At 48.2% G+C, this 22,464-nt stretch overlaps 8 protein-coding genes across 8 annotated transcripts; 3 read left to right on the plus strand and 5 right to left on the minus strand.

Annotated features, from left to right (window-relative positions):
* Positions 1-245: 245 nt before the first annotated feature.
* FOBCDRAFT_212094 (uncharacterized protein) lies at positions 246-2,475 on the plus strand. Its single transcript, XM_059609337.1, has one exon. It carries the CDS (start codon positions 558-560, stop codon positions 2,301-2,303), a length of 1,746 nt encoding a protein of 581 aa, XP_059463868.1. The 5' UTR covers positions 246-557; the 3' UTR covers positions 2,304-2,475.
* Positions 2,476-4,971: 2,496 nt separating this feature from the next.
* On the plus strand, positions 4,972-6,052 carry FOBCDRAFT_284011 (uncharacterized protein; the record flags this gene model as incomplete). Its single annotated transcript, XM_059611647.1, has 3 exons — positions 4,972-5,045; positions 5,097-5,637; positions 5,691-6,052. The coding sequence occupies 3 exons, from the start codon at positions 4,972-4,974 to the stop codon at positions 6,027-6,029; spliced, it is 954 nt and encodes a 317-aa protein (XP_059466597.1). The 3' UTR covers positions 6,030-6,052.
* Positions 6,053-8,167: 2,115 nt separating this feature from the next.
* FOBCDRAFT_5536 (P-loop containing nucleoside triphosphate hydrolase protein) lies at positions 8,168-10,978 on the minus strand (the record flags this gene model as incomplete). Its single annotated transcript, XM_031182370.3, has 8 exons — positions 8,168-8,647; positions 8,698-8,735; positions 8,792-9,300; positions 9,481-9,958; positions 10,013-10,133; positions 10,196-10,252; positions 10,397-10,554; positions 10,778-10,978. Coding segments are annotated over 8 exons (1,788 nt in total), but the record flags the coding sequence as incomplete, so codon positions are not given.
* Positions 10,979-12,512: 1,534 nt separating this feature from the next.
* FOBCDRAFT_5548 (ribosomal protein L5 domain-containing protein) lies at positions 12,513-13,590 on the minus strand. The gene is made up of 3 exons (XM_031182371.3): positions 13,369-13,590; positions 13,228-13,310; positions 12,513-13,169 (listed from the first exon to the last, which is right to left on the minus strand). The coding sequence occupies exons 1-3, from the start codon at positions 13,511-13,513 to the stop codon at positions 12,876-12,878; spliced, it is 522 nt and encodes a 173-aa protein (XP_031043139.1). The 5' UTR covers positions 13,514-13,590; the 3' UTR covers positions 12,513-12,875.
* A 136-nt stretch (positions 13,591-13,726) lies between these two features.
* FOBCDRAFT_5551 (uncharacterized protein) lies at positions 13,727-14,976 on the plus strand. The gene is made up of 6 exons (XM_059612238.1): positions 13,727-13,896; positions 13,969-13,977; positions 14,057-14,128; positions 14,180-14,485; positions 14,540-14,621; positions 14,673-14,976. The coding sequence occupies exons 1-6, from the start codon at positions 13,873-13,875 to the stop codon at positions 14,801-14,803; spliced, it is 624 nt and encodes a 207-aa protein (XP_059463869.1). The 5' UTR covers positions 13,727-13,872; the 3' UTR covers positions 14,804-14,976.
* A 1,213-nt stretch (positions 14,977-16,189) lies between these two features.
* On the minus strand, positions 16,190-17,315 carry FOBCDRAFT_5561 (DnaJ domain-containing protein). Its single transcript, XM_031182378.3, has 3 exons — positions 17,147-17,315; positions 17,017-17,077; positions 16,190-16,959 (listed from the first exon to the last, which is right to left on the minus strand). Exons 1-3 carry the CDS (start codon positions 17,172-17,174, stop codon positions 16,350-16,352), a joined length of 699 nt encoding a protein of 232 aa, XP_031043146.1. The 5' UTR covers positions 17,175-17,315; the 3' UTR covers positions 16,190-16,349.
* A 318-nt stretch (positions 17,316-17,633) lies between these two features.
* On the minus strand, positions 17,634-19,249 carry FOBCDRAFT_284013 (Clr5 domain-containing protein; the record flags this gene model as incomplete). Its single annotated transcript, XM_031182379.3, has 2 exons — positions 17,634-18,989; positions 19,050-19,249. 2 exons carry the CDS (start codon positions 19,247-19,249, stop codon positions 17,699-17,701), a joined length of 1,491 nt encoding a protein of 496 aa, XP_031043147.2. The 3' UTR covers positions 17,634-17,698.
* A 1,917-nt stretch (positions 19,250-21,166) lies between these two features.
* FOBCDRAFT_267510 (uncharacterized protein) lies at positions 21,167-22,075 on the minus strand (the record flags this gene model as incomplete). Its single annotated transcript, XM_031182382.2, has 1 exon — positions 21,167-22,075. One exon carries the CDS (start codon positions 22,073-22,075, stop codon positions 21,167-21,169), a length of 909 nt encoding a protein of 302 aa, XP_031043150.2.
* Positions 22,076-22,464: the final 389 nt, after the last annotated feature.

Raw genomic sequence — 22,464 nt, forward strand, 5'->3', positions numbered from 1 at the left:
AGATGTGCCTATTCATGAGTTTTCTGTTTTCTCTAGGGTCGCCCAATCTTCACCACCCGTTTTCGAACTTTCAAAAAGCTCTTGGCTTGATCCCGCATCATATCAGTTATTCGGATCATTACATATAAAACTACTTCATGATTTGCTCGTCCTCTTCCTCTTCTTCTTTTCTAATTTCTCTTCCTGAGTTTTCAGGCAGTCAGAATTCGGCCTGCCGGGATATACAAACCCCTTTCACGGCCATCCCAGCTTTCAACTTTCTTTTCCTTTTATTATCTCTGGTTCGAAGTTGGCAGCTGCCCTACACTGCCAGAGAGCAACGCGGCTCTCGGTAATCGACAGAATACCACTAATCGGTATCGCTATCTCCTCTTCTCCTCCAAACTTGAACCTTTGACGAATAATCCGGCCAAAGCTTTCGATCCTCACTTTCCATAGCCGACTACACACGCGATAGAGCTTCCGGTGAGATATAACATCATCTTTTTCCATGTAAGTATATCCTCCACTGACATGATCCTAGCAGAACTCAAAAGTCCATTCGGTACAAGAAGCGTATGTCCCTCAAAAGTCAAGCCTCACACGTCAAGCTTCCGACACTTGTCCAGATAGCCGGGTGGTCCGCGGAGGATAAGACAATAGTCCAGGAATACTTCGGATTAAGCTTTCATCAGCTTCTATCGGAAGTAAAGAAAATCGAAAACGCGCGAAAACGCGCGGCACTCCAGCGGGCAGGAGAGTCAGACAAGAAAGCCAGAGACGGCATTCGGAGTCCCATCGACCCAGATAGTGACACTCCCTACGAAAGCTCCAACTCCGAAAGCAAGGCAGAATTGTCCGTCTCCGACTCTATCATCAGCGGAAAAGTTCACAGCAAAGGTCGTGCAACCGACACGCAAATCAACATGTCAGGTCAACAGCAACGTCGTGGCACCACAGCCATTCTCCGCACAGACGACTGGTCCTTGGAAGACGCCCTTCACGCTTTGGATGCTGAGTTTTACTGTAGAAACGAGGCACATGATCCAGAGAGTTTCGTCCCAGGAGTGTCCACTATACTGAGAGGTGAACCAGGCTATGACTTATGGGTTGAGCTACGCGCCAAGATTCGAGAATACTTTTCAGTTGCTGCAGCCAATCCAAATCTCAAAGGAATGAAGCATCCCATGACTACCCAGACCATGAGGAAAGCACTTACGGCTGTGCGTGCCTTCTATGGCGACCGATATGTTGACGTTGATGGAGGGCGAGTACACTGGGACCAGGCATTACCTGACAGAGCGGATTGGATTGTCGACCGATTTTGCAGTCCCCTCCATGGATGGAACCCAGTCCTGAGTCATGCTGCCTCTGTATTGGGATTCGCCAAATGTCTGGACATCCTGGAACCTCTTCCTGGAGCCCAAAATTCTATTGAAGGAGGCGATGGCTCCATGCAAGAAGATGATGAAGATGATCTCTCTGAAGATAACTCCTCAATCAAGGACGAATATACCTCCGTCAAGAACGATAATTCCCTGTCGAGTCTGAAGTTAGAAATTGAGAATCAACAAAAGCAGACTGAACAGCGACATGACGAATTCAAGCAGCTGCAATCCAAAGTTGAAAACCTCGAGAAAGAAGGCAAAACTCAAAAAGATGACCTGGAGGTGCTTAGGGATAACTACCGTCGCCTTGAAGAAAAGTCAGAGAAGCAAGCCAAGGAAATGGAACAACTTCAACCTACGAATGTTGGCTTGACAGCGAAGGTGGATAAGCTCCAGACACTCACTGATGGACAACAGGAGCTTCAGAAAAAACATCAGGATGAGGTATCAAGGCTGAATTCTGTGTTGACAACCTGCATGGGGCAGATCAAAAGCTTGGAATCTTCCAAACTCCAGCAATTACCAGCTGGTGTGAGTCCAGTTGCCAGCGGTGAGGCCACCAAAACCGCTGGGGACCCATTTGTCAATGTGCCTAAGCCACCTGACATTCTATCCAGCCAGGACAAGGCGACAGGATCTGCTTCTGGGTCTCAGGATCTTCCTGCTGATACAGCTGGTGACGGAAATCTCTCTAAGAGTGCCGCTTCCTCGGCACTCGGGACTCCTGAACCTGGCCCTAGCAGTGCACTCATTGGAGGACGGTTATCGCTTAAACGCAAGGCCACCCCAGAGACTCTTACTCGAAAGGGGCGAAAGTTTCCCGCTGCCAACACGCCCAAGTCCTCCTCGCCTGCCAACGGTGGACGAAACCCGTTTGGTAGCCGTACTCACACAACTAGTGATACAAAACGCCCGAAAACCAAAGGCAGCAAGTAATTTACGCCCCAAAAACCCTGAAAGCGGGCAGGAATATTCGGCCTCGTGTTAAGATTTGGGGGGTCAAGAACTGTACTGGGACGGTGGAGAAAAAGTCTTGGAGTTTTGGTACCGGTATAACAAATTTCGCTCTTCACTGTTAGCTAGTCGAATTGAGATGCTTTTCATCCTGCCTTCTGATTGAACAGTAGATTCGCATTGGCCTCTTGTACTTGTGAACTTTGACGAAGTTTGATAACTCTTGTATTGTTGCTATGCTATTACCTTTATTTTAACAAGCATGCAAGGATGTATTTCATGTAGCCATGGATCTCCCATATAATATCGACTCCTATGTAGTCACCAGCTTCGATGACATATGTAGGAAATTTAAGTAGGTTATTTCGATATTTCGATATTTCCTATCTAACAAGGCGATAAGGTCGTGTTGGCTCAAGATCCAACATAATTCGCAAAAAGCTCTTTGATCTTGAGAATATCTCTCCATAGACGACGAATTACTAGAATTGATGTTATCAAATTAGAAATCAAAGTGGGCTTTGGCTAAACCTCTTTTCAATTAAGTACACAAGTTAACAGTCAAGTCGCCAGAAACTCCTAAAAGACCATGATATCTTGAATTGAATCATCTAGCCTAGTTTCTTTCAAATACGAGGCTCTGAACCTCCCGAATTAACTCCTTTGGCCCCGAGGCTTAGACATTTCCTGCTTGGCAAGCTTATAAACGTCCGTGAACCATTCATGGCGTTTCTTTGACATTCCTTCTGGCAATCCGGGCATTTGCTTCATTGTTGCTTCTGCACATCGTTCTCCTAGGTTTTGATGCTGCATAGAAATGCTTCTCGAGCACGCTTCTTGTCTTCATCGGTAGAATTCTCTGCGTCTATAACTGCCAGAAATTTGCGAAGACATTCTTCCACGTTTTCGGGCAGTAAACCAGGAACTGAACTCTCGAAGTTAGAATATTCTTGGAGAATCTTAAGCACCCGTCATATATCTAGACTGCTGACCTGAGGAATTCTGATCTGGTTTCTTGGCCGTAGTAGGCTTGTTGCTGGTCTTTTGATTCATATCAACGACTGACCCGCGAGGAGACGTTTTGTTGGGATAAGACTTCTGAAAGGTGGTGCAAGGTGTGCACACCCAGGCGGCAGTTTGAGGGGAATGGGAACAGTATGGGACGGAGTTCAGTGTTTAGTATTTGATAGATGTATCTAGGAGATAAGTTGAAAGGAGTAGAAGTGTTTCGATTGAATTTATTAGTAATTAAATATTAGATTGCCAGTGCCTGACAGTGATTCACTGCATCCTGAAAGGCAGGTCACGTGCCTAGGAGGCCTTTAAGAAGCATTCAATTTACAAATCTCATCCCTCAGTTCTTCATCATCTTCTTCTTTTTCTTTCTGACAAAGTACTCTGATTTCATTTTCCATCGGCGTCGATACCTTCCATTGCCCCGGAGTACATGACGATTTACAGAACTTGGTACCAGTGTGATACTGAACTGAATCGACCAGACGCCAACAAGTACGCGTGATCGACTTCAGCGTGCCTTGGTGGTTAGGCTCGATCATGGATGAGGAGATACAAGACTGGGCATTTAGTGACTCGGGACTGGCCTACAACACAGGAAAGCCAGGGCGAACCAAGTTCCAGATCATACGAGTGAAACTACCCAGCAACCAGAGTCTAAGCTCGAAATACGCAGTCAGTTTCGCGGCTTTGGACACAGGGGTGACCAAAGCAGACTTCACTAAACAATAGAATGATTGGGACATCAAAACAACGTCTATGTAAGAGTCACAGAAATTTGCTATGGCTCGGTTGCCAACTCATAGTAATAGCATGGAACTTGTCCTAGTCGTTGGCGAATGCTTAGCTGAGAATGATGATCGTATCCTCTCAAAACAATATCTGAAAAGTCATTTTCGTACGATGAATGTTCAATCTTTCGACAGCAACATACATGCACATCTGAACACGATGGCGTCTGGTTTTATTGTGCAATTATTGAGAGAATGCTGAAAAAAGAAGATTCTTTACTATCGTCGATCGACAGGATGGCCTTTACAGCTTGAGACCACTCGCTTCGGTTAAAACACTTGGGAATTACAAAAAGTGTTACTGGTATTCTGAGTTCTTTGTCGACAACCGAGACACTGTCAGAGAAAAACAGGCACAGATCATCAAGAACAACATCTCGCAGTTCATCGCCAACACTATCGAAAATATAGACGTGCCCGTGCGTCCAAGGATTTCCCAATTGTCGGTGGATGACCGCACATGCGCCTCCATCAATCCAACGTCTTCGTTACAGTCTTTGTGTATGTCGGCATTGGCAGTATACGATGCGACTAGCTCGGTTGATGACCTGAAGGAACTCCTCACGGCTTCACAAATTGCGAGAGGCTCTCCTATCCCAAGTGAGAAGTATTTGGCCATGTCAATCACCTCCCCCAGGCTTCTATGGGTGCCCATCGCCGTCAAAATGTCAGATACTCCAAGCCATGAGCTGAATGAGCTGTAAATACCCCAGGAACTGTATCTGGAAATTTCACGCTGGTGCGGCAATCCGCATGTTGACCCTTCTGATCCTGTCGTGGAGGAATGGAGGCTTTTACTATAAAAGTTCAACGTGCTTAAATTACAGGGTGGTACCCAAGAGAGTATGAGCGGGATCCCTCGTGCTTACAACTCGTTCCGATATGACGACAATATAAATACTTCCAGAGAAGGCATTCGGTACGTCTTGGCCATCTCCTACCTTACGATATCTAACAAGATCTCTCAAAGGCTGGCATCAGTTGTCATCGATCGACCAGAACCTGAGAACGGCCCGTCTGACATGTTACCGGGTCGACTTGCCGCAGCTCTCTATAAGATGACCGGACTTCACAGTCTTTCCCTCGATCTGGAGCATTTCAATGATGGACAAGATGAAGACTCCCAAAAGCAGATGGCGTTCGGACAGCTCGTGTGGCCAAAGCTTCACTCACTCAGATTCCACGGCTCTAGCGGTACTGGCAGAACAATTTTGAGGCACTGTGATCCGAATGTACTTCACACCCTCCACCTTCATACATGGACAGACTCAGAGATAGTCGAGAAGGCTAGAGGAATCGTGAACCTCAGGCGATTGCATTTGTACTATGACCGGGCTGATCTTACTGAACCTGCTACTTTGGCATGTGTCAGCGAAAAAACATGGGATGAAGTCCGCGCGATCCTGTGGGTAAGGATTCACAACTCGGTGTTCATGGATTACCTTATCTTGCGAGAAGCAAATGTCGACATCCAAGGGCATCTCGACGATGATCAAGACATGGTCAGACTTGTAAGTGTACTGCAAAACTATACTTGAGTCCCCGGCTGACGTTGAGAATCTAGATAGAGGCCTTGAGGAACATGCAAACGGTGGTCAAATACATTCGGCACCTGGCCTTCTCGCTCGATCATAGGCGCTTCAGCCCTAGACTTATTCGTTTCCATCTGAACGGAAACCAAGTTCACCACGAATTGACCCGACGCGAAGTCGATTTATGGTACAAAAAGATTATCGTTGATTTGATGGATGTAAAACGTCTGGTCGAAGTTTGGGTTTTTGCTTACGACTCTCTTGCATTTCATGGCACACGCAACAGCGACAAGACAGTTTCTGTCAGGCGCATAACGCTCAAGCAAGATCCCCAGAAGAACAGCTTTCCCTGGGGAGTTCTTGACGACTGACAGTACCACCTCTCTAGTGCTAGGTCTAAGATTCCATAGTAAAAGAAGTTTTTCTGGTCATCAATATGACTTCCGGAGTAGAATAGTGATAAACGAGTTTCTCATATGCTGCGCTCAACATCATCATGTGTCAGTAGCAGCTTTAGAGCGAGTGATTGCGTTGAGAACAAGTTCTTTTCATATTGAACGCTCAGTCCTATGAATGATTGCATCTTTGTAGCTATGCTAACTGCACGGCACTCAAAAAAATTAATTGGTTTCTTCCTTTTCCATAGCGGAGAGTAACTGAGATAAGGAAATAAAAGTAAATGTATTGACCACAGGAAGCTCTCAGAGTCGGTGTGCTCTTCTCTCCCACTGTATCGATTTGATATCAAGCAGTCATGTCAGGGGATGTGAATATGATAGGTACCCAGGCCCTGCGTTCTGAATCCATTCCTCTGACGAGATCAAGTATTTACACGCTCACCATTCGTCGTTTCTTCCTTTCTGCGCTTGCCGCTCTTCTAGCCTGAAAGTGCATCATGCTTTTCTCCCGATTCCTAAAACGATCCATTTGATCAGCGAATATCCTACACCCAAAAGCACCGCTCTTACCTTGACAGGTGTTTCAGATGAGACAGGCCGTTCATCGGACTTTTTCTTGCTAGCTTTAATTTTCTCCTGGTAACCAAATTAGTAAAACAGTATTCAATACCATTGGACTGCCAACCAGTCTGGGTTTTTGTGATAATACTGACTTCCGACTTTCGACTGTGATTCCTTTCTGCGGATAGTCCACTTTCGCCCATCATACGAACTTGTTCCCATGATGGGACTTTCAAGCTTTTCAAGATCGATGGCTCAAATACGTAAGGCATCGTCGGTGGAGGAGACGACACAAGGCGAACATATAATACCAAGGCCACGAGCCACACTGGAAGCAATGTGAAGTTTTAAGTGTTCTCCAGGCTCAGGCTGTTAAGCGGGATTCTCTCGTTCGCCGTCGGCTCGAAGGATAGATTGACATAAGCGCCCGATGCAAGTTGAAATGAGAGAGACTTCACTTTCGCATAATCAGGTGGAACATTGTTTGGTTTATAAGGTATTGAACAATGCGAGTCACGTGTTGTGAATCAGCACTGATACCTAAATTTCATTTCATTTCCTATGAATGGAATGCATTGTGATCCTGATCCTCGATCCTGGCCCTCTCCTTTATTTATTGTTCTTCTCCAACTCCTCTCCTCCGCCATTGATACCCGCCACTCTCCCGGTCTATTGTCTCTCAGTTGCTAATTGCTCTTGACGGTATCCTCTAGCAATATTACTAAGACATTTCTTCTCTTTCGGCTTTCCCTCATCGACTACATCCTCTATTTCACACATATCAAATTGGGCGGCTCAAACAGGGAATACACAACCCCAGCTACTTATCCCGAATCAAGTTTACACTGCCTGTCCTGGTGTTTGTCTGTCCATCGCCGACATGGAAAGTCTGCTACAATATAAAGGCTGCGATGTTGATGAGAATTCTGGCGCCATAACATTGGCTCACTGGGCCCGTCATGAAGCGAATCGTCGCTGGGCTATCATCACCCACCCTTTCACCGACATGACCGCTGCTCCTGTGTAGCACATGAGAGAACCGATCATTGACGAGCTGATGGCATTCATAGCAACAGGGTCCTATCAGATGGATTATAAAAAGTTGGCAGGCTTCGTATGGGAGCGCGACTTCTATGATATCAAAAGCGATGATCAGATCGCTTGGGGCGATGCGGACTCCATCAAATACATGGATTGGTGGACGGATCTTGTATCTGTTAGTAATGTTGACTAAGTATATGTTTTTGGATGTTGTGCATCTCAGGCAAACTCGTTTTGGTAACTTGCGGAACGGTTGCCTGGGTTGCATGACATTATTGCCCTATAATTGATAGACTAGACTCAGGGGAGAGAATCTATTGAGTTGACTGATTGAAGAGTTTGGGGATAACAGAAAACTCACTTTTACATAGATCAACAGGAAAATATCAAGTCTCCCTGGAACCCGAGACGTGGTTGCGTCAAAGTTTGCGTCAAAGTTTGCTATCATATAACGATTCGAGATTCATTTCCGCATCGATTTGGGTTTCAGGTCCACGTACAAGGGCTCGTGTAGACATAATTAGCTTGCAAATTTGGAGAACAAAAAGAATAGAGGACATTGATTGAGTTTTAAGCTCTATTTTACATGTGAAGATGCTACAGGAGAATCTCCCTCATCTCATTCCCGTCGCTCCATTCAGGCGCGACCCCTCGACATGTTCCCTCCGCCTCAAGAGAGAAAAGCGACAACAAATATTCGGTATAGACAGCGACATCCCCAAAGGCCCCCGTTATTCTCCGCGTAAGTTGCTTTTGATTATATTTAACCGAGGAAGCTCTTGACGAAGGACTGGGTGACGTCACGGAGCTTGGCCTCGGTGTCCTTGGAGATAGCACCCTCCTTGTCAATGGTGGCAAGGAGCTCAGACTCGTTGGTCTTGAGGTGAGCAAGGAAGTCAGACTCCCACTGGAGAATCTTGTTGACGGGGACGGTGTCGAGGTGACCGTTGACACCAGCGAAGATGAGAGGAACCATCTCGTTAACAGCCCTATCGAAAAATTAGTATCAGAACACAGCTGAGAAGACGGGCATGCAAACATTGGGCTGTATTGTCTTTGCTTAAGTAGCTCAGTAAGCTGGGAAATGATTAGTTTCGTCCTTGTCTTGTTGTGCGGAGAAGTATTCAACTTACACGCTCACCACGGTTGAGGGTCTGCTTGGTAGCGGCATCGAGATCGGAACCGAACTGGGCGAAGGCAGCAACCTCACGGTACTGGGCCAAGAAAAGCTTCAGGGAACCAGCGACCTGCTTCATGGCCTTGAGCTGGGCAGCGGAACCGACACGAGAGACGGAAAGACCGACGTTGATGGCAGGTCGGACACCCTTGTAGAACAGCTCAGCCTCCAAGAAGATCTGACCATCAGTGATGGAAATGACGTTGGTAGGAATGTAGGCAGAGACATCACCACCCTGGGTCTCAATGACGGGAAGGGCAGTCATGGAACCACCACCAAGCTTGTCGTTCATCTTGGCGGCACGCTCGAGCAGACGAGAGTGCAGGTAGAAAACGTCACCGGGGTAAGCCTCACGTCCAGGGGGACGTCGGAGAAGCAAAGACATCTGTCGGTAAGCGACAGCCTGCTTAGAAAGATCGTCGTAGATGACGAGAGAGTGCTTGCCGTTATCACGGAACCACTCACCTAAATTTCAGGTCAGTAATGGAGTTTCATAAGCATTGAAGAAAAACAAGTCGACGCTGAAGAGAACAAGACACCTGGAGATTCATAACATGTTGATGTGAATCTGTTGCATGCGTGCATGCTGGATGTTCGACTGGAAAATGTTCCTGTAACCCGGGAGGGAAGGAGCCAAAAACTTACCGATGGAGGCACCAGTGAAAGGAGCGAGGTACTGAAGAGGAGCGGCCTCAGAGGCGGTAGCAGCAACGACAATGGAGTACTTCATGGCGTCGTTCTCCTCGAGAGTCTTGACAAGCTGAGCAACGGTGGATCGCTTCTGGCCGACGGCGACGTAGATACAGTAGAGCTTCTTCTTCTCATCCTGGCCATCGTTCCATCGCTTCTGGTTGAGGATGGTGTCAAGACCAACGGCAGTCTTACCGGTCTGACGGTCACCAATGATCAACTCACGCTGGCCTCGGCCGATGGGAACCATGGCGTCAATGGACTTGAGACCAGTCTGGACGGGCTCGTTAACGGACTTTCGGGGCAGAATACCGGGAGCCTTGAGCTGAGCACGGCGCTTCTCCTTGGTGTTGATGGGGCCCTTGCCGTCGATGGGGTTACCGAGAGCGTCGACAACACGGCCGAGCATCTCAGGGCCGACGGGGACATCAACCTTGGTAATGTGTTAGGTTCAAACTGATTATCCAGGATATTCAAGAATGCTTACAATCTCGCCGGTACGCTTGACAGTCTCACCCTCCTTGACGAGACGATCAGAACCGAACAACACAACACCGACCTGGCCGGCCTCGAGGTTCATGCACATTCCCTTGACACCGGAAGCGAACCTGTTACATAGTTAGCTATGTGATGCATGACGGAACTGTTCCATATTTTGATCAGTACGTACTCGACAAGCTCCTCGGCCTGAACGTTGGCCATGCCGTGAACACGGGCGATACCATCACTGTAAATTGAGTATTAGTATCGGTTGCATCTCAATTGAGTCGTTCCTGGGCATCAGGGCCATTGACAGTGTGGTGTTGTTGTTTGAGAACATTATGCACCACCTGCGCCTTGCTCCGGTTGCTCCCAGTGGAGATCCACATACCCGACGGAGAGGACACGGCCAGTCTCAGCGAGACCGGACTCCTCCTGAACACCACGAATTCGCTGCTCGAGGATGGAAGAAACCTCAGTAGGAGTGGCCTTGGCGTCGGAGGCGTAGAATCGGGCGGCGTTGATGGAGGCGGGTGCGGCATTTCGGACCTGGTGGTGAAAAACAAGTTAGCCGAAGCCCGAAAAAGTCCTCGACTGGTCAGCGGCGACAGCGGCCCCAAATAGCTCAAAAAAGCTCATGCGAGACTGAAAAGCATAATCCAACTACTCAATTGAGCTCTTTCGATGGGTTGTCGATGGATGCACGATGTTTGGGGGCGCTGGTCGATGGCATTGTCGATTCGGGGGCTCGGGAGAGCACGTTTTAACTTACCGCGGCGACCCTGCCAGCAGCAGAGACAGCGCCGACGGCGCGTGTCGACTGTCGAAGGGCGTTCCGGAACATATTAGAGGTATACGGGAGGTTTGGAGATGAAAGGAGAGCAATTGCAGCCGGGTGCAATTGGGAGGAGGGGAGATTGGGGAGTGCGGTGCTGCCTTTACAGGAGAGCAAATGGAGATTTTTGAGGAGGATGGTGATGGAGAGCAGAGTCTGTCTGAGGGATAGAGTGGGGTTCAGCTGCTCCGACGGCCCAATCACGATTCAATGCGCGGTTTTGCCTGGATATTCCGAAGCAGCCTTAACAATTTCTTAGCCTGTTTTTCCAACCCGCTTGAATTTCGGAGCTTCATTTCGCCCACGGAGCTGACGTTCGACAGAATCTGTGAGATCGATAAGAGAACGGAAAAGATTGAGATGGCCAATTGCTATCATCTCTCGCTCTGTGTCACCAATTGATCTGATCTTGATCTCTGAATCCCCAATAACCTCATCGTGCCTACTAATCGACTTCTTTCATCCCAGCCAACTCCCGTACCGCCGAATGATCGGTATTACCCGGGTAAGTGACACAAGTTAGTGCCTGAGATATGCGGTTGCAAAAGGTTGAAGTCAGTCGTACAGGACCAGGGGGATGCCTCATGGAGCTTTGATCCATCAAGCTGTGGGTGGTTTTCGTTGTGGAGCCTTGCACTGGCCCGGCCTCGGGGAAGCAAGAAAACCTCAGACCTTAGGTACTTTCAACTCAGGAAGCCAAATAAACTCGTCAAAAAGCCCCCTAAGCTCTTACTAATTTACCTAAGTCTTTTTCATCAGTTAGAATTAAGGTCCTAGGTTTTCTTGCCTCCCCTGGCTCAGCTACGGAGCAACAAAGTGAATGGCCCAACTGGCAAAGCTATCATGGACGCCAGGCCAACACTTTACCCGTCAAATTGATCAATGGCGAGCTCTGGTAGCTGACAACCAGGGCACGCTTGTTATCTTGTAGCCTTGCGCCGGAGATTTTCGATCTAAAACTCATCTATGAGGCCTCGAAGCCTTGTTGCTTGTAATTTTCCACATTAACTGGTTTTTGTTGACGGAGGTCCTATGTGCCCCAAGATATCAGATGCCGTTAATCTGGGGTGCATCCACAATAGGACAAATGACCCATGAAAGCTATGGAGATCGGTTTTCTTTCTTTACGGCTTTCCGAGGGCGAGAAGAATCCGTGTCTCATATTAGAGCGTCCAACCATTAAAGATCATCAGACGCCATAAGCTATTCTCAACCTACCTGAGTCATTTTGTCTCTGAGGATTGAGGTCTTGGGGTTTCTTACCGCCCATGGATGCTATGGTACTCCTGCCTTCGTAGGTGTGTGTTTTTTTCCCTTGCACTTGGGGAAATATCGTGATCTTGATCCCTTCTATACGAAACAGAATTATCTTGGGATATGAGAGCCAGCACCTTCACAGTCGTATCGCTAGGGTGCAGTTGCCTGTGCGCTTGCTGTGAGATGATAACCTGAAAAAGTTGACAGGGAACGATTGTGAATTCTTGGCGCACAGAGTTGACCTTTTCGCACCCAAATTTGATAACTCATGGCCAAATAACCCTGACATCATACGGTGTTGGCATCGGAAGCATCAAGCTCTATTCAAGTTACATACAAGCTGGCCGGTCACCACTACGTTGACAACCATTTACCAATCGGTAAGCATGCAACATCACAAGGAATGACTCAGAATATAACAGTCACACATTGGTCAGGAGCATTGACATTACTCCAAAGAGGAGAAATCATCAAGGATACAAGTGATGCACCAAAGTCCCCGAAGGACATGTTTATAACGTCTCGCGTAGACGTAAACAGACGAGAGGCCAAGTAGACAAAGTACCAGTGATCTGACGATTGATGGCAATGTCACATTCATAGTGAATATCGGAAAGCCGGCAGAGCGCCGGTCGGTCTCTCAGGCCGTGGCTTGACTGAAAATTTCAAGTCAAGCTGATGCAGCAAAGGCAACAGAAAATACATGTCCCATGTGAGTTTTCCCCTTAATGTTCGCCGTGACCATCCGTAAATTCAAACAACCATTTTTTTCAACCGTTTATCGGACAATGCCGTCGAAGCGAGACTTGAACCACTTGACGGTCTCCTCGCGCTTGATGCGGTGGCTGGCACCGATGCGGGACTTGGTTCGGCGGCGGCGGGTGACGCGCTCACCAGGTCGGGTCATGCAGCAGTAGAAGTCCATGCCGTAGATACCGATAGAGGGGTCGTACTTGATACCGAGATCGATGTGCTCGCTGATACCGAAGCCGAAGTTGCCAGTCTCGGAGAAGTTGCGCTTGCGGAGCTCGTACTCCTTGACCTTGAGACCACGCTCAAGAATCTCCTCGGCCTTTTGGATGTTAGCATCTCTGCGCTTTGCCATTTCCAATATTGATGTGTGAATTTACCTTGGGGCCTCGGACGGTAACGTGGACAGCAATCTTTTCGTTACGTCGGATACCGAAGGTTCGGACGGTGTAGCGAGCCTTGCCTTTGAAAAATTCAGTCAGATGGAATTGCATCGCCATGTCCAAAATTGGCAAACTTACTGTAGACGGGGGTCTGACCAGAAAGCTGCTCCAGCACCTTGGCGGCACGGGTAAGTCTGTCACCAGACTCTCCGACGGAGATGTTCAGAACGAGCTTCTGAATCTTCAGCTCCCGCATGGGGTTGTTTGCCTTCTCGGAAGCCATGGCTGCTGTTATTAGTCGACCTGGTGATGGAGTTGTCGAAGATCGCGAAGGTTGCAAGAGTAATTTTTCAGTTTTTGTGAGCTCGCAATTATTTAGAGGGTTTCTCTGCCCTTACCGGGTTCGGCGTTTCGCGAAGTGGAGTTGGCGCTAATCCGAAGCGTTCTAGCGCAGAAATGGTACTTTGTCGGTGTACCTTTCAGCCTTCCGCATCAGGCTCCGCAGATTTTGGACCTCATAACTCACCTTCAGAGCTCCAGGCATTGAAGGTTGTTACGATCGCGCGCAAACACACCGCGGTCTAACATCAATTTTTGAAACACAGAGAAACTGCCTCAGCACGCTCTCAGAATATCGCCAAAATGTCGAACAAACAAGGAAAGATGGTTCGTCTACCCCCTACTCTTACGCGTTTTGAGCTGCTTGATCTCGATATGCTAACCATATCTCTTTCCCAGGCCGGTTACGTACGTATACCCCGACGCGCATGCGACTCGAATGCTACGTCTTTGCGATCGTTCAATCAAGCTGACTAGGACGGAACAGATCAACTGGCGGATGCGGGTTACTCTTAATGATGGAAGGGCAATGACCGGTCAGATGCTTGCCTTCGATAAGGTACAACATCTCCAGCCATTATTGTTGAGACCAAGGCTAACTAGAATTCAGCACATGAACCTTGTACTTGCGGATACGGAAGAGTTTCGGCGCGTGAAGCGCAAGCAAAACAAGCCCTCTGCCCCTGGCGCAAGTGGTTCAGCTACCCAGACCATCGAGTCTGAGGAGAAGCGAACTCTTGGCCTCACGATCGTTCGAGGCGCCCATATCATCTCCCTCTCCGTTGAGTCGCCTCCTCCCGCCGATCCTAGTGCTCGACTAGGCAAGAGTGCACCTGGTGGAATTCCTTCTGCTTTGGCCGCTGGCCCTGGTGTTGCTCGTCCTGCTGGCCGAGGAGCTGCCCCTCCCTCCCTCGCAGTATGTGTTTCTTTTCCCCTTAAAGTTACCTGATTAATTGCTAATATTGATAAGGGTCCTGCTGCTGGTGTTGGTGGTGCTCCTCCGCCTGGTTTCCCCGGCTTCCCTGGTGCTCCTGGTTTTCCCGGCCGTGGTGGTGAGTTCAAACAGTCCCGATACCCTCGAAGAGTCTCTAACGGTCTCCAAGCCCCTCCTCCTGGCTTTCCTGGAAACTTCCCTCCTCCAGCTGGTTTCCCTGGAGGCGCCCAGTTCCCTCCTCCCGGGTTCAACCCTGGTGGTCCCCCACCGCCTGGATTCCAGCCTCCTCCCCGAAGATAGGTTATGTAGGCACTGGTTACTTCGGGCAAATTTTAATAGCCTGTAAGGAGGCTTCGATATCGTAATAAGACTGAGAATGTCTTGTTTGCTCGTCGAACCAAAACGTCGTGGTTGGAATAAATGTTGGGATTATGAGCTTGGCACAAAAATGTATGTGAATTTCTTCATGGCACTTTACCGTCCTCCATCAATGTTAACAAGCTTGCCAAGACGTTATACGGAGCACTTGAGGCGCATGATGGTGCATTGGACTAGAAGTGATTTGTTGTTTTATAGGATAATAGGCCGCTCCAAGATTATGAGTTGGTGTTGTCAAACTACCACAGTACATTTCGTGTCAACAGATTATGGACAAGCGTGAGCGGGATCCTTTGCTGGTCTGTTTTGTGTCCCTTGCATTTGTTTACCCAAGCTTGAGCCTTCATGCACCCGAAAAACATTCGAACTACTTAACTGTGCTGGTCTATGAATACTGTGAAGGTCGTAATCAAGTCCCAGAATCTCGCAAGGGTGGTAGAATTATAAACTGTTATCATATGGAGCACCGCTTCGTCTAAAGATAGGTCGAGAGCCATATCTCATTGAGGACAATACCATATGCAACCGCTCAGTCTAGAACGAGTGATAGAGGAAGTAAGCCAAAGTCATTGGTGTTTAAAATAAAGAGCAGAGACTTCAATGAAGCTATAGGTATATCTTAATGATCTGAATTCCACCATGAAGAGAACCTGGAGCTAATGGTCAATAAGATGCCAAGCTTTCCATACGGTAAGTCTGAATGAGCATAATAACATAACCCATCACATTTATAACAAGATCCAAGTATCTTAGTTTCTTAATCCTTAGCTTACCCTTAGAATCATTTTACTGTCTGATGATAAATATAGGATATTTTCCGAATCTCATCCCTATTCTGGCACCACTTCCGCAAATAAAACCAGGAAACCGGCAAGTTGGTCACGTTTTCCAGAGCAAATTCGGCTTTGGATCTTATCAGGTTGTGGCTTTAGACAGTGGTGTCACCTGGCACCAGGTCAGTCAAAGAAGCGCCTTGCGTGCTAACACTTCAAACTTCGATGTTCTCGGGATGCTTTATTAGCCCAGAAGTAGGCAGAGAACTAGGCAATTGGGTTTAACGCTTCTATTCTAACAAGACGGTACGTCATGAAAAGACATCAAACAGCTAAAATTATGATCCAAACTGAGTGTTCATTATCTCTTTGGTTGTCGTTGACATACAGCGGGAGTGAGTTACTGTTCATTGAAGCTAATTCTGGATAACATAAGCCACATGGTAAGATATGGATATCTCTGCCCAGAAAGTTCGTGTTCGTTCAAGTCCGAAACCCGATATGATACGAGTCTCTCTGGGACGGTATGGGTACGCGCAGTGAATCTTTATTATCGATTGTATACGTGTATTCCTGAGAAACTACTTAGGTACTAACTTCCATCGGCTCATTAAAAATCGTCTGTTTGCCGATACTGACCCCAACTCCGAGAGCGCCCAATAAACCCAGCCTTGATCCGTTCCAGGTTCTCGACCTTAAATACCAACAGCATGACTGAAAACCTTGGCTGCCAACTGGCTGAGCAGCCTTGACTTGTCGTCCTGGGGAAGCTCCTGAAATACAGCGTAGACACTCTTACCCTTCGCATCGCGGACAGCTCCTAGTCTGTTCCCCGCAACGGCTCCTGCGACAAGACCTGGCACATTGGCTACGATGAACCCCAGAGCGCCGCCGCTGACACCACCCACCATACTCCAGAACTTGCCAGTGGGGTGGTTATCCCTGCCCTCGGCCATGCCCTCCTCGCGCATCATCTCCTCGAATACATCACTAAACTGCGCATCCTCAGTTTGCTCGCGATCCTGAGCAGGGGCTTGGCCTTGGTTGGTGAAGAAGTTCCATGCCCAGGAATAAGGGCTCTGTCGCGGCGCGGCGCCACCCTCAGTTTCCGTCTCAGGAATGTCCTCGAAGGGATCTGAAGGGGTGCTGGTGTTGAAGAGTTTGCGCTGAGCATCATACTCGCGACGGCGTACAGGGTCAGAGAGTGTGTAATAGGCGTCGTTGACGAGCTGGAACTTTCGTGTCCGTTCGGCTCGCTCTGGGGAGTCATTGGAGACGCGGTCAGGGTGCGTCTTTAGGGCAGCGCTGATTACCGGGATTAGTTGTGTCGCGAGTCGAGACTAGAAAGCAAAAGTGACATACCGCTTGTAAGCATCTCGGATTTGCTGAGTGGTCGCAGTATCAGAAACCTCGAGAATGGCATCTACATAAAGTTCTAGTCAGTTTTCACTCTGGCGCATTCACATGTAGTGGGGTCATGATGGCAGCTTACAGTAGTTCGGGGGAGCTCCAGCAGTCATGATGAGTTCAAGTAATACAAAGGTCTTTACAAAAGACAATAAAATTAGAGTCGATTCTAACGAGCGAAGGGTCTACAATTTTCCTCGCGAGGATATGCCAAGTCGCAGGTGGTAGGTTGGTATGTAATGCGAGTGTTGTTGAATCAAGGCCATAGACGACTATCCCAGGGCGGAAGTGTCAACGTCATTGTGGCGGTGCCTGCGTCAATGTGGCGATCCAATCAAATCAACTTCTTCAACTTCAATTCGCTTCATGGAACGTTGGGTATCTCAAACTAGAACTCCAACCAATGGCTTCTCAAGGAAGATATCAAATACTCCTAATCATCGCTGTGCTTTTCTTTCGTGACAAACCAGAAACTTCACTCGCTGAGTAACTGCCGTGGAAATTACTCATGAATGAATCATATGCCAATTCTCGACGCCCCCGTATCTTATGCCATGACGCCCAAAACCTAATAGCTTTGTTCCGAACCACCCCATTTTATACACATAACTCCTGAACGGTACATTGATGATCTTGATTATTCGACATCCTGCTCCAAGTATCTCTGGGCTCTCGATAACGCATCAGCTGTGATCTTGTTGGCGTCTGCTTGTCGCCCAGCTTTCTGATAATGCGCTGCCAGCACCCACATATCACGGATGACTCGCAGGTTGTTGTTCGCACCGTGCGCTACCTCTCTTTTCGAAATGGCATGCCGTAGGTTCTGTTCGGCCGTGTCCCATTCCTGCCTCGATTCCTGTACTCGAGCCAGCATCTTGCATGCGTATGCGTGAAATCGATCGTTCGATCTGGGTCCTTGTTCGGTTCTGGTAAGATCGAGTAAATTGATGGCTAGCTCCTCAGCCTTCTTCTTGTCACCAACATCCATCTGTGTGAACTCGAGTCGCAATGCTTCGACTCGTAACTGATCCGCATCGGTTGAAGATGAGGTCTGACTCTGTGCTTCAGCCATTCTCTCTAGGGCCTGATACATCGCATCTTGCCGCTTGCCAAGTTCGCTTTCCCTACGGAGGCGTGTTCTCCCATCCCAAATTAGTTGTTCGTAAAGCCAGAGTCGATGGGCATCCGATGTTTCGATATGTTGGCCCAAGAGATTAACATTCCGTAGCCAGGCCTGGCGCAACAAATGACACAAGTATTTCCTTCCCTCATCTGATTGATAATCGCAGTAGCGAAGCTGTTGGAGAATAAGGAGGAGCGGGTGTTGAGCAGGCAGCTGTCGTTTCGCGAGTATTGTAGCATGATCCAAGAAAAGGGCCAAAAGTCGAAGATGGCCTCGGTCCACCATATCGTAGATTGTATCTAGCACATGCCAGATAAGGTCGGGGTGATCATCGCTCAACACAAATTCGAGCACGTAAAACCCTCTTCGTGCAGCCATACCAGCAAGGTCACCCTTTCCGTGGAACCAAAGGTCGAAAACAAGCTCGAAAATGCGGTACATTGTACGACTGTCTCGGATAGGGGGGGAGTTTGGGGTTGCTAGGTATTCTGACATAGGATCTGACATGACAGGAAAGATTTCTAGTTTGGATTGACTCCAGTTGAAGACGCCGCCGAGAACCTGTTCCAAATCAGAGTAGGGGCCAGTATTTGATGGCTGTATCAGAGCCATAGACGTAGTTGGATCATCTTGGTGCTCCTCTGGAGAGGCTGAGGATGAGGATGAGCTTTGTTCGTCAAATGTACTCGTCCCGGAACATTCAGTAGTATCCAGAGGAGTGGAAGCTGCAGAGCCAGGTTGACCTTTCCGATATGTACGTTTTCTTAAGCCCCATTTCTTTAAACGCTTCTTGAACATCTGCTCCCTTTGAAAGACGAATCAGTTTTTGGACCTTGCTGGCACCACATGCGTGGATCCCACTCACGTTGCTGCGAAACCATATCTTGCCTGAAGGATTGCCATAGTCTCGTTCAGCTTTCGATTTTCCTGAATATATAGCTTCCTGATGACGTTGCGCATACTCTCCCACTCCTCCTCTGTGTGCTCCTTTGTGTAGGTCCTGTCATCTACCGCCGGCGGACAGCCCGGAAGCCGGGGGGCCAAGACTGGCAGAAGAGACGACATGATAACTTATCATGAAGTGGGATATGATATAACAGAGGAGAGCCAGGGGGCCAACAAGCCCAGTGGGAGTTGCTCAGCTTGCACGGCAACAGTGACGGTAGTATCGACAATAGTGGTGGTAATAGAAAGCATAACAACCTCCGCATAGAGCCTCACGGTAATGTATCGGCAACGGCATGCCGGACCGTTGACTGTGCATGGCGAACGGGGACTCAACTTGTCAAAGGCGCCTCCTCCGTGGTCTTTAGTCTTTGATGCCCGGCATATGAACCCGTTAAGAAGGGTTCGGCGCCGGTTCAATCTGATTGGATGACTTAGTTCCCTGCATATTGGGCCTGGCCTAGGCTGGTTCCGGCCATGGTCGGGAGTCTATTTTGCGTGTTTTTGGTCTCGAATACAGTGGATTTTCTGCTTGTTCCTGGTGCGAGCTGCAGAAATGGTGTCAAAGTTGACAGCCTCACCAGCGATCATGTTAAATCCGTCCAGCCTCCTTTTCCGATTGAGGAGAATATGTAACATGTAGATTTCCTGACACGCAGAGACCCACAGAACCATGCCCCGGCATTTACTATAACGCAAGTTTTGCAGCTATTGTTGTGTGAATGACAATGGTGATGACCTCATTGGTATACGCCCCGAAAGCTGTCGGACCGCCGCGATATTGGCTATTGGTGCCAATGCAACCGTGCTCAAGCCACTGTAGACGATACCAAGGTCATTCTGCCGTTTGGTGTCAAAACAAGCTCGTTATCATTTAATGGTGGCGTATTAGGCGAATTCGAGTTTTGGAGATTTGTGACTGTCGTGGTTATTCGTGTATGTAATGCAAAGAAACCTGCATCTTGGAGATGAGCCTAGTGACGTTGGCGAAGAGACGTCATCGTTTAAGTGGTCAACTGAAGCTACTACTGCACGTTTTGATGAGCTTAAATCCACTTCTTCGATGATAGATATCGATAAGTCCGAGCGCACCGTAAATTTAATCCAATTGAAGTCAAGCGCTTCGACAGGGGTGAAGTCCCAGCTCGGTGACCTTACCGAAAGCCAATGCCAGCTAGCTTCGCTGGCCATCGAAGTTTGTCCTTGTTCTTCAAGGGTCCTCTTCTAGAAAATATCCAGGGATCGAAATTCAACGAGAGTTCTCTGGCTATTATGCATTGAATGCCTCAGAAGTGTGAGCAGAAGATGTTTCATTTCAAAGAGCAAATGCCAGCATGTTTCATGCGTAGAAACTCTACTGCATGGTCCCAGCAGCGTCTTGCGCCTTAACTCTTATTGGCAATTCATGAAGCAATCCATGCAAAAAGATAGTGCATTTGTAGCTCAGCCAATCATATTTGCTATGAACTCCCGATCAGGATGTGGGAGAACATCTACCGAGGGGAAACGAGACAAACTTGTTTTGTATGTCCTCTCAAAACTTCCACAATAGGGACAGTCCCTTCTCGAAAACGCCATACACTCAGACAATTCCCATAATTGAACCGCTAGTCTGTGCATCCGTATGCCGGGCGCCACCAACAACCACTACCGAATACCAAGCTTTTCGCTCGGAACTTGCCAGAGGCTCTTTTAACTCATGGCAGCCTTGACGCCAATGCAGGGCGCGCGTACTGGGACCACAAGAGGTTAGGGATGCCTCACATCACTGCAGAGCCCGGCCGAGAACGCGTCTGTAGGTGCGGATATATGCCGTCATTAGTTGATGTGTTGTTCCGCACACACACACACACACACACACAAATCGAAGCACCTAAGATGGCAGTGCTCCAGATAGTGTCAACACAACGACTGGTCCCTTGAATCCAGACTCAAATAGCCCAAATGATCGGCATTTAACGTCGTTACAACGGGCGCAACTCCAACGCTTGAGTCGTAATATCCTGGTGATGATCCTGTGGCGCTGGGAAATTCCGTTTATGATGCTTCATATCTCCATAGGAGACTTGCGCCTTCGATCAGGAAAGGAAGGTGCTCTCGTCTTGGCTTTTCTAGTAGCTCTCTCATCAGTGTTGAATGTACAGCTTTCAGGAATCGTCTTTTGAATCGTCTCCAATCATCGTTCGTCGGCTTGCGGTTCAGCTCCACGTCGTCATCCTCACCATCTAACACAGACTTTTCTATGTCAGGCTCGTCCTCTTCCACCTCTTCTTCAAAGTGAAGAGGATAATATAGTATCTCGTTCCGACGAAAATGCCAAGCAGTCCGTGACTGGTCATCTTCTTGGGACTTCACAAAGCTGCTGGATAAAAGCTGCAGCTCAAGTTGTGACTCCGCTCTGTGGGGATTTGAGATGACACACTTGAATTCCTCATGAACAACAAATAAAACTTTCCCTAATTTGGAGAACCTTGCGAGCTTTTTCACAAGCGTTTTCATATTGTTTTTGGATACTTTGCCGCTTAGTATGGGGTGGTAGATACCAGTGCTGAATCCATAGGATGTCCCAAATGCCACTTGGCGCAGGTCTCTCTTCATGAAGTCCACCTCTGCGAGAGAATGAAGAGTCCTCAATAGCCTTTTGATCAAGAGGTAAGGCTGAAGCAGAATTATATCTCGGCTTGGGTCGATGTACTTGATTGTGTCGGAGAGTGTTAGTGGCCGGTAGCGACGAAGCACGAAGGCACGGGACTCTCTGCATACGGCTGCCAGTACAGGGGGCGCATCATGCGAGCTGCTGGAGAACATGAGCCCTGTAGAGGCCGGGGTCTTGAGCGTTGAAAATGGCGTGTCAAGAATCTCGTATACTCGAGGCTCTGGTAGGGCGTATGCCCAGACCATAGACCGAATCTCGGCTGGTAAGTTGTTGAAAGCAACAAAGCCCATGGCGGATTATATTCTCCACTGTAGGACAGTACAGACAGTTTTCTCGTTTTGAACCCCGCAGGCTTCAAGAAATTGAGTTGCTTGTGCGTTGTAGGCGTGCGAGTGACGAGCGTTCTCATAATGCTAGAGTAGAGTTGCAGCTGGTGCCGCACTTTAATCACCCCATAATCTATAGCGGCGCTTTTCTATAAGCTTCATGTGGCTCGAATCTTCCGGCCCGGTTGATGTGTGGCATAACGTAAACCACAGTGGCAGATCCTGAAGCTTAAAGGGTCGTTTTTGCACGAATCGCGGGGTTCCATCCCGTGTCCGCACGCGAACCAGTTGATGATGACGGACAATACAGGAAGTAATCATGGCAACGAATCTTATGATGTTTATTCCCACGA

This window comes from Fusarium oxysporum, chromosome I (genome assembly GCF_013085055.1).
Source record: "Fusarium oxysporum Fo47 chromosome I, complete sequence".
Classification (NCBI taxonomy): Eukaryota; Fungi; Ascomycota; class Sordariomycetes; order Hypocreales; family Nectriaceae; genus Fusarium; species Fusarium oxysporum.

What these genes read in the sequence shown, in the direction of transcription:
- FOBCDRAFT_5548 (XM_031182371.3), bottom strand. Translation starts at nt 13,513, where the DNA reads ATGGCTTCCGAGAAGGCAAACAACCCCATGCGGGAGCTGAAGATTCAG. An exon ending in TGGTCAGACCCCCGTCTACA is followed by an intron (nt 13,311 to 13,368) that starts GTAAGTTTGCCA and finishes AATTTTTCAAAG; the next exon opens with GCAAGGCTCGCTACACCGTC. An exon ending in TTACCGTCCGAGGCCCCAAG is followed by an intron (nt 13,170 to 13,227) that starts GTAAATTCACAC and finishes AACATCCAAAAG; the next exon opens with GCCGAGGAGATTCTTGAGCG.
- FOBCDRAFT_5551 (XM_059612238.1), top strand. Translation starts at nt 13,873, where the DNA reads ATGTCGAACAAACAAGGAAAGATG. An exon ending in AGATGCTTGCCTTCGATAAG is followed by an intron (nt 14,129 to 14,179) that starts GTACAACATCTC and finishes ACTAGAATTCAG; the next exon opens with CACATGAACCTTGTACTTGC. An exon ending in CTGCCCCTCCCTCCCTCGCA is followed by an intron (nt 14,486 to 14,539) that starts GTATGTGTTTCT and finishes AATATTGATAAG; the next exon opens with GGTCCTGCTGCTGGTGTTGG.
- FOBCDRAFT_5561 (XM_031182378.3), bottom strand. Translation starts at nt 17,174, where the DNA reads ATGACTGCTGGAGCTCCCCCGAACTACT. An exon ending in TGGAGCTCCCCCGAACTACT is followed by an intron (nt 17,078 to 17,146) that starts GTAAGCTGCCAT and finishes AACTTTATGTAG; the next exon opens with ATGCCATTCTCGAGGTTTCT. An exon ending in ATCCGAGATGCTTACAAGCG is followed by an intron (nt 16,960 to 17,016) that starts GTATGTCACTTT and finishes CCCGGTAATCAG; the next exon opens with CGCTGCCCTAAAGACGCACC.
- FOBCDRAFT_212094 (XM_059609337.1), top strand. Translation starts at nt 558, where the DNA reads ATGTCCCTCAAAAGTCAAGCCTCACACGTCAAGCTTCCGACACTTGTC.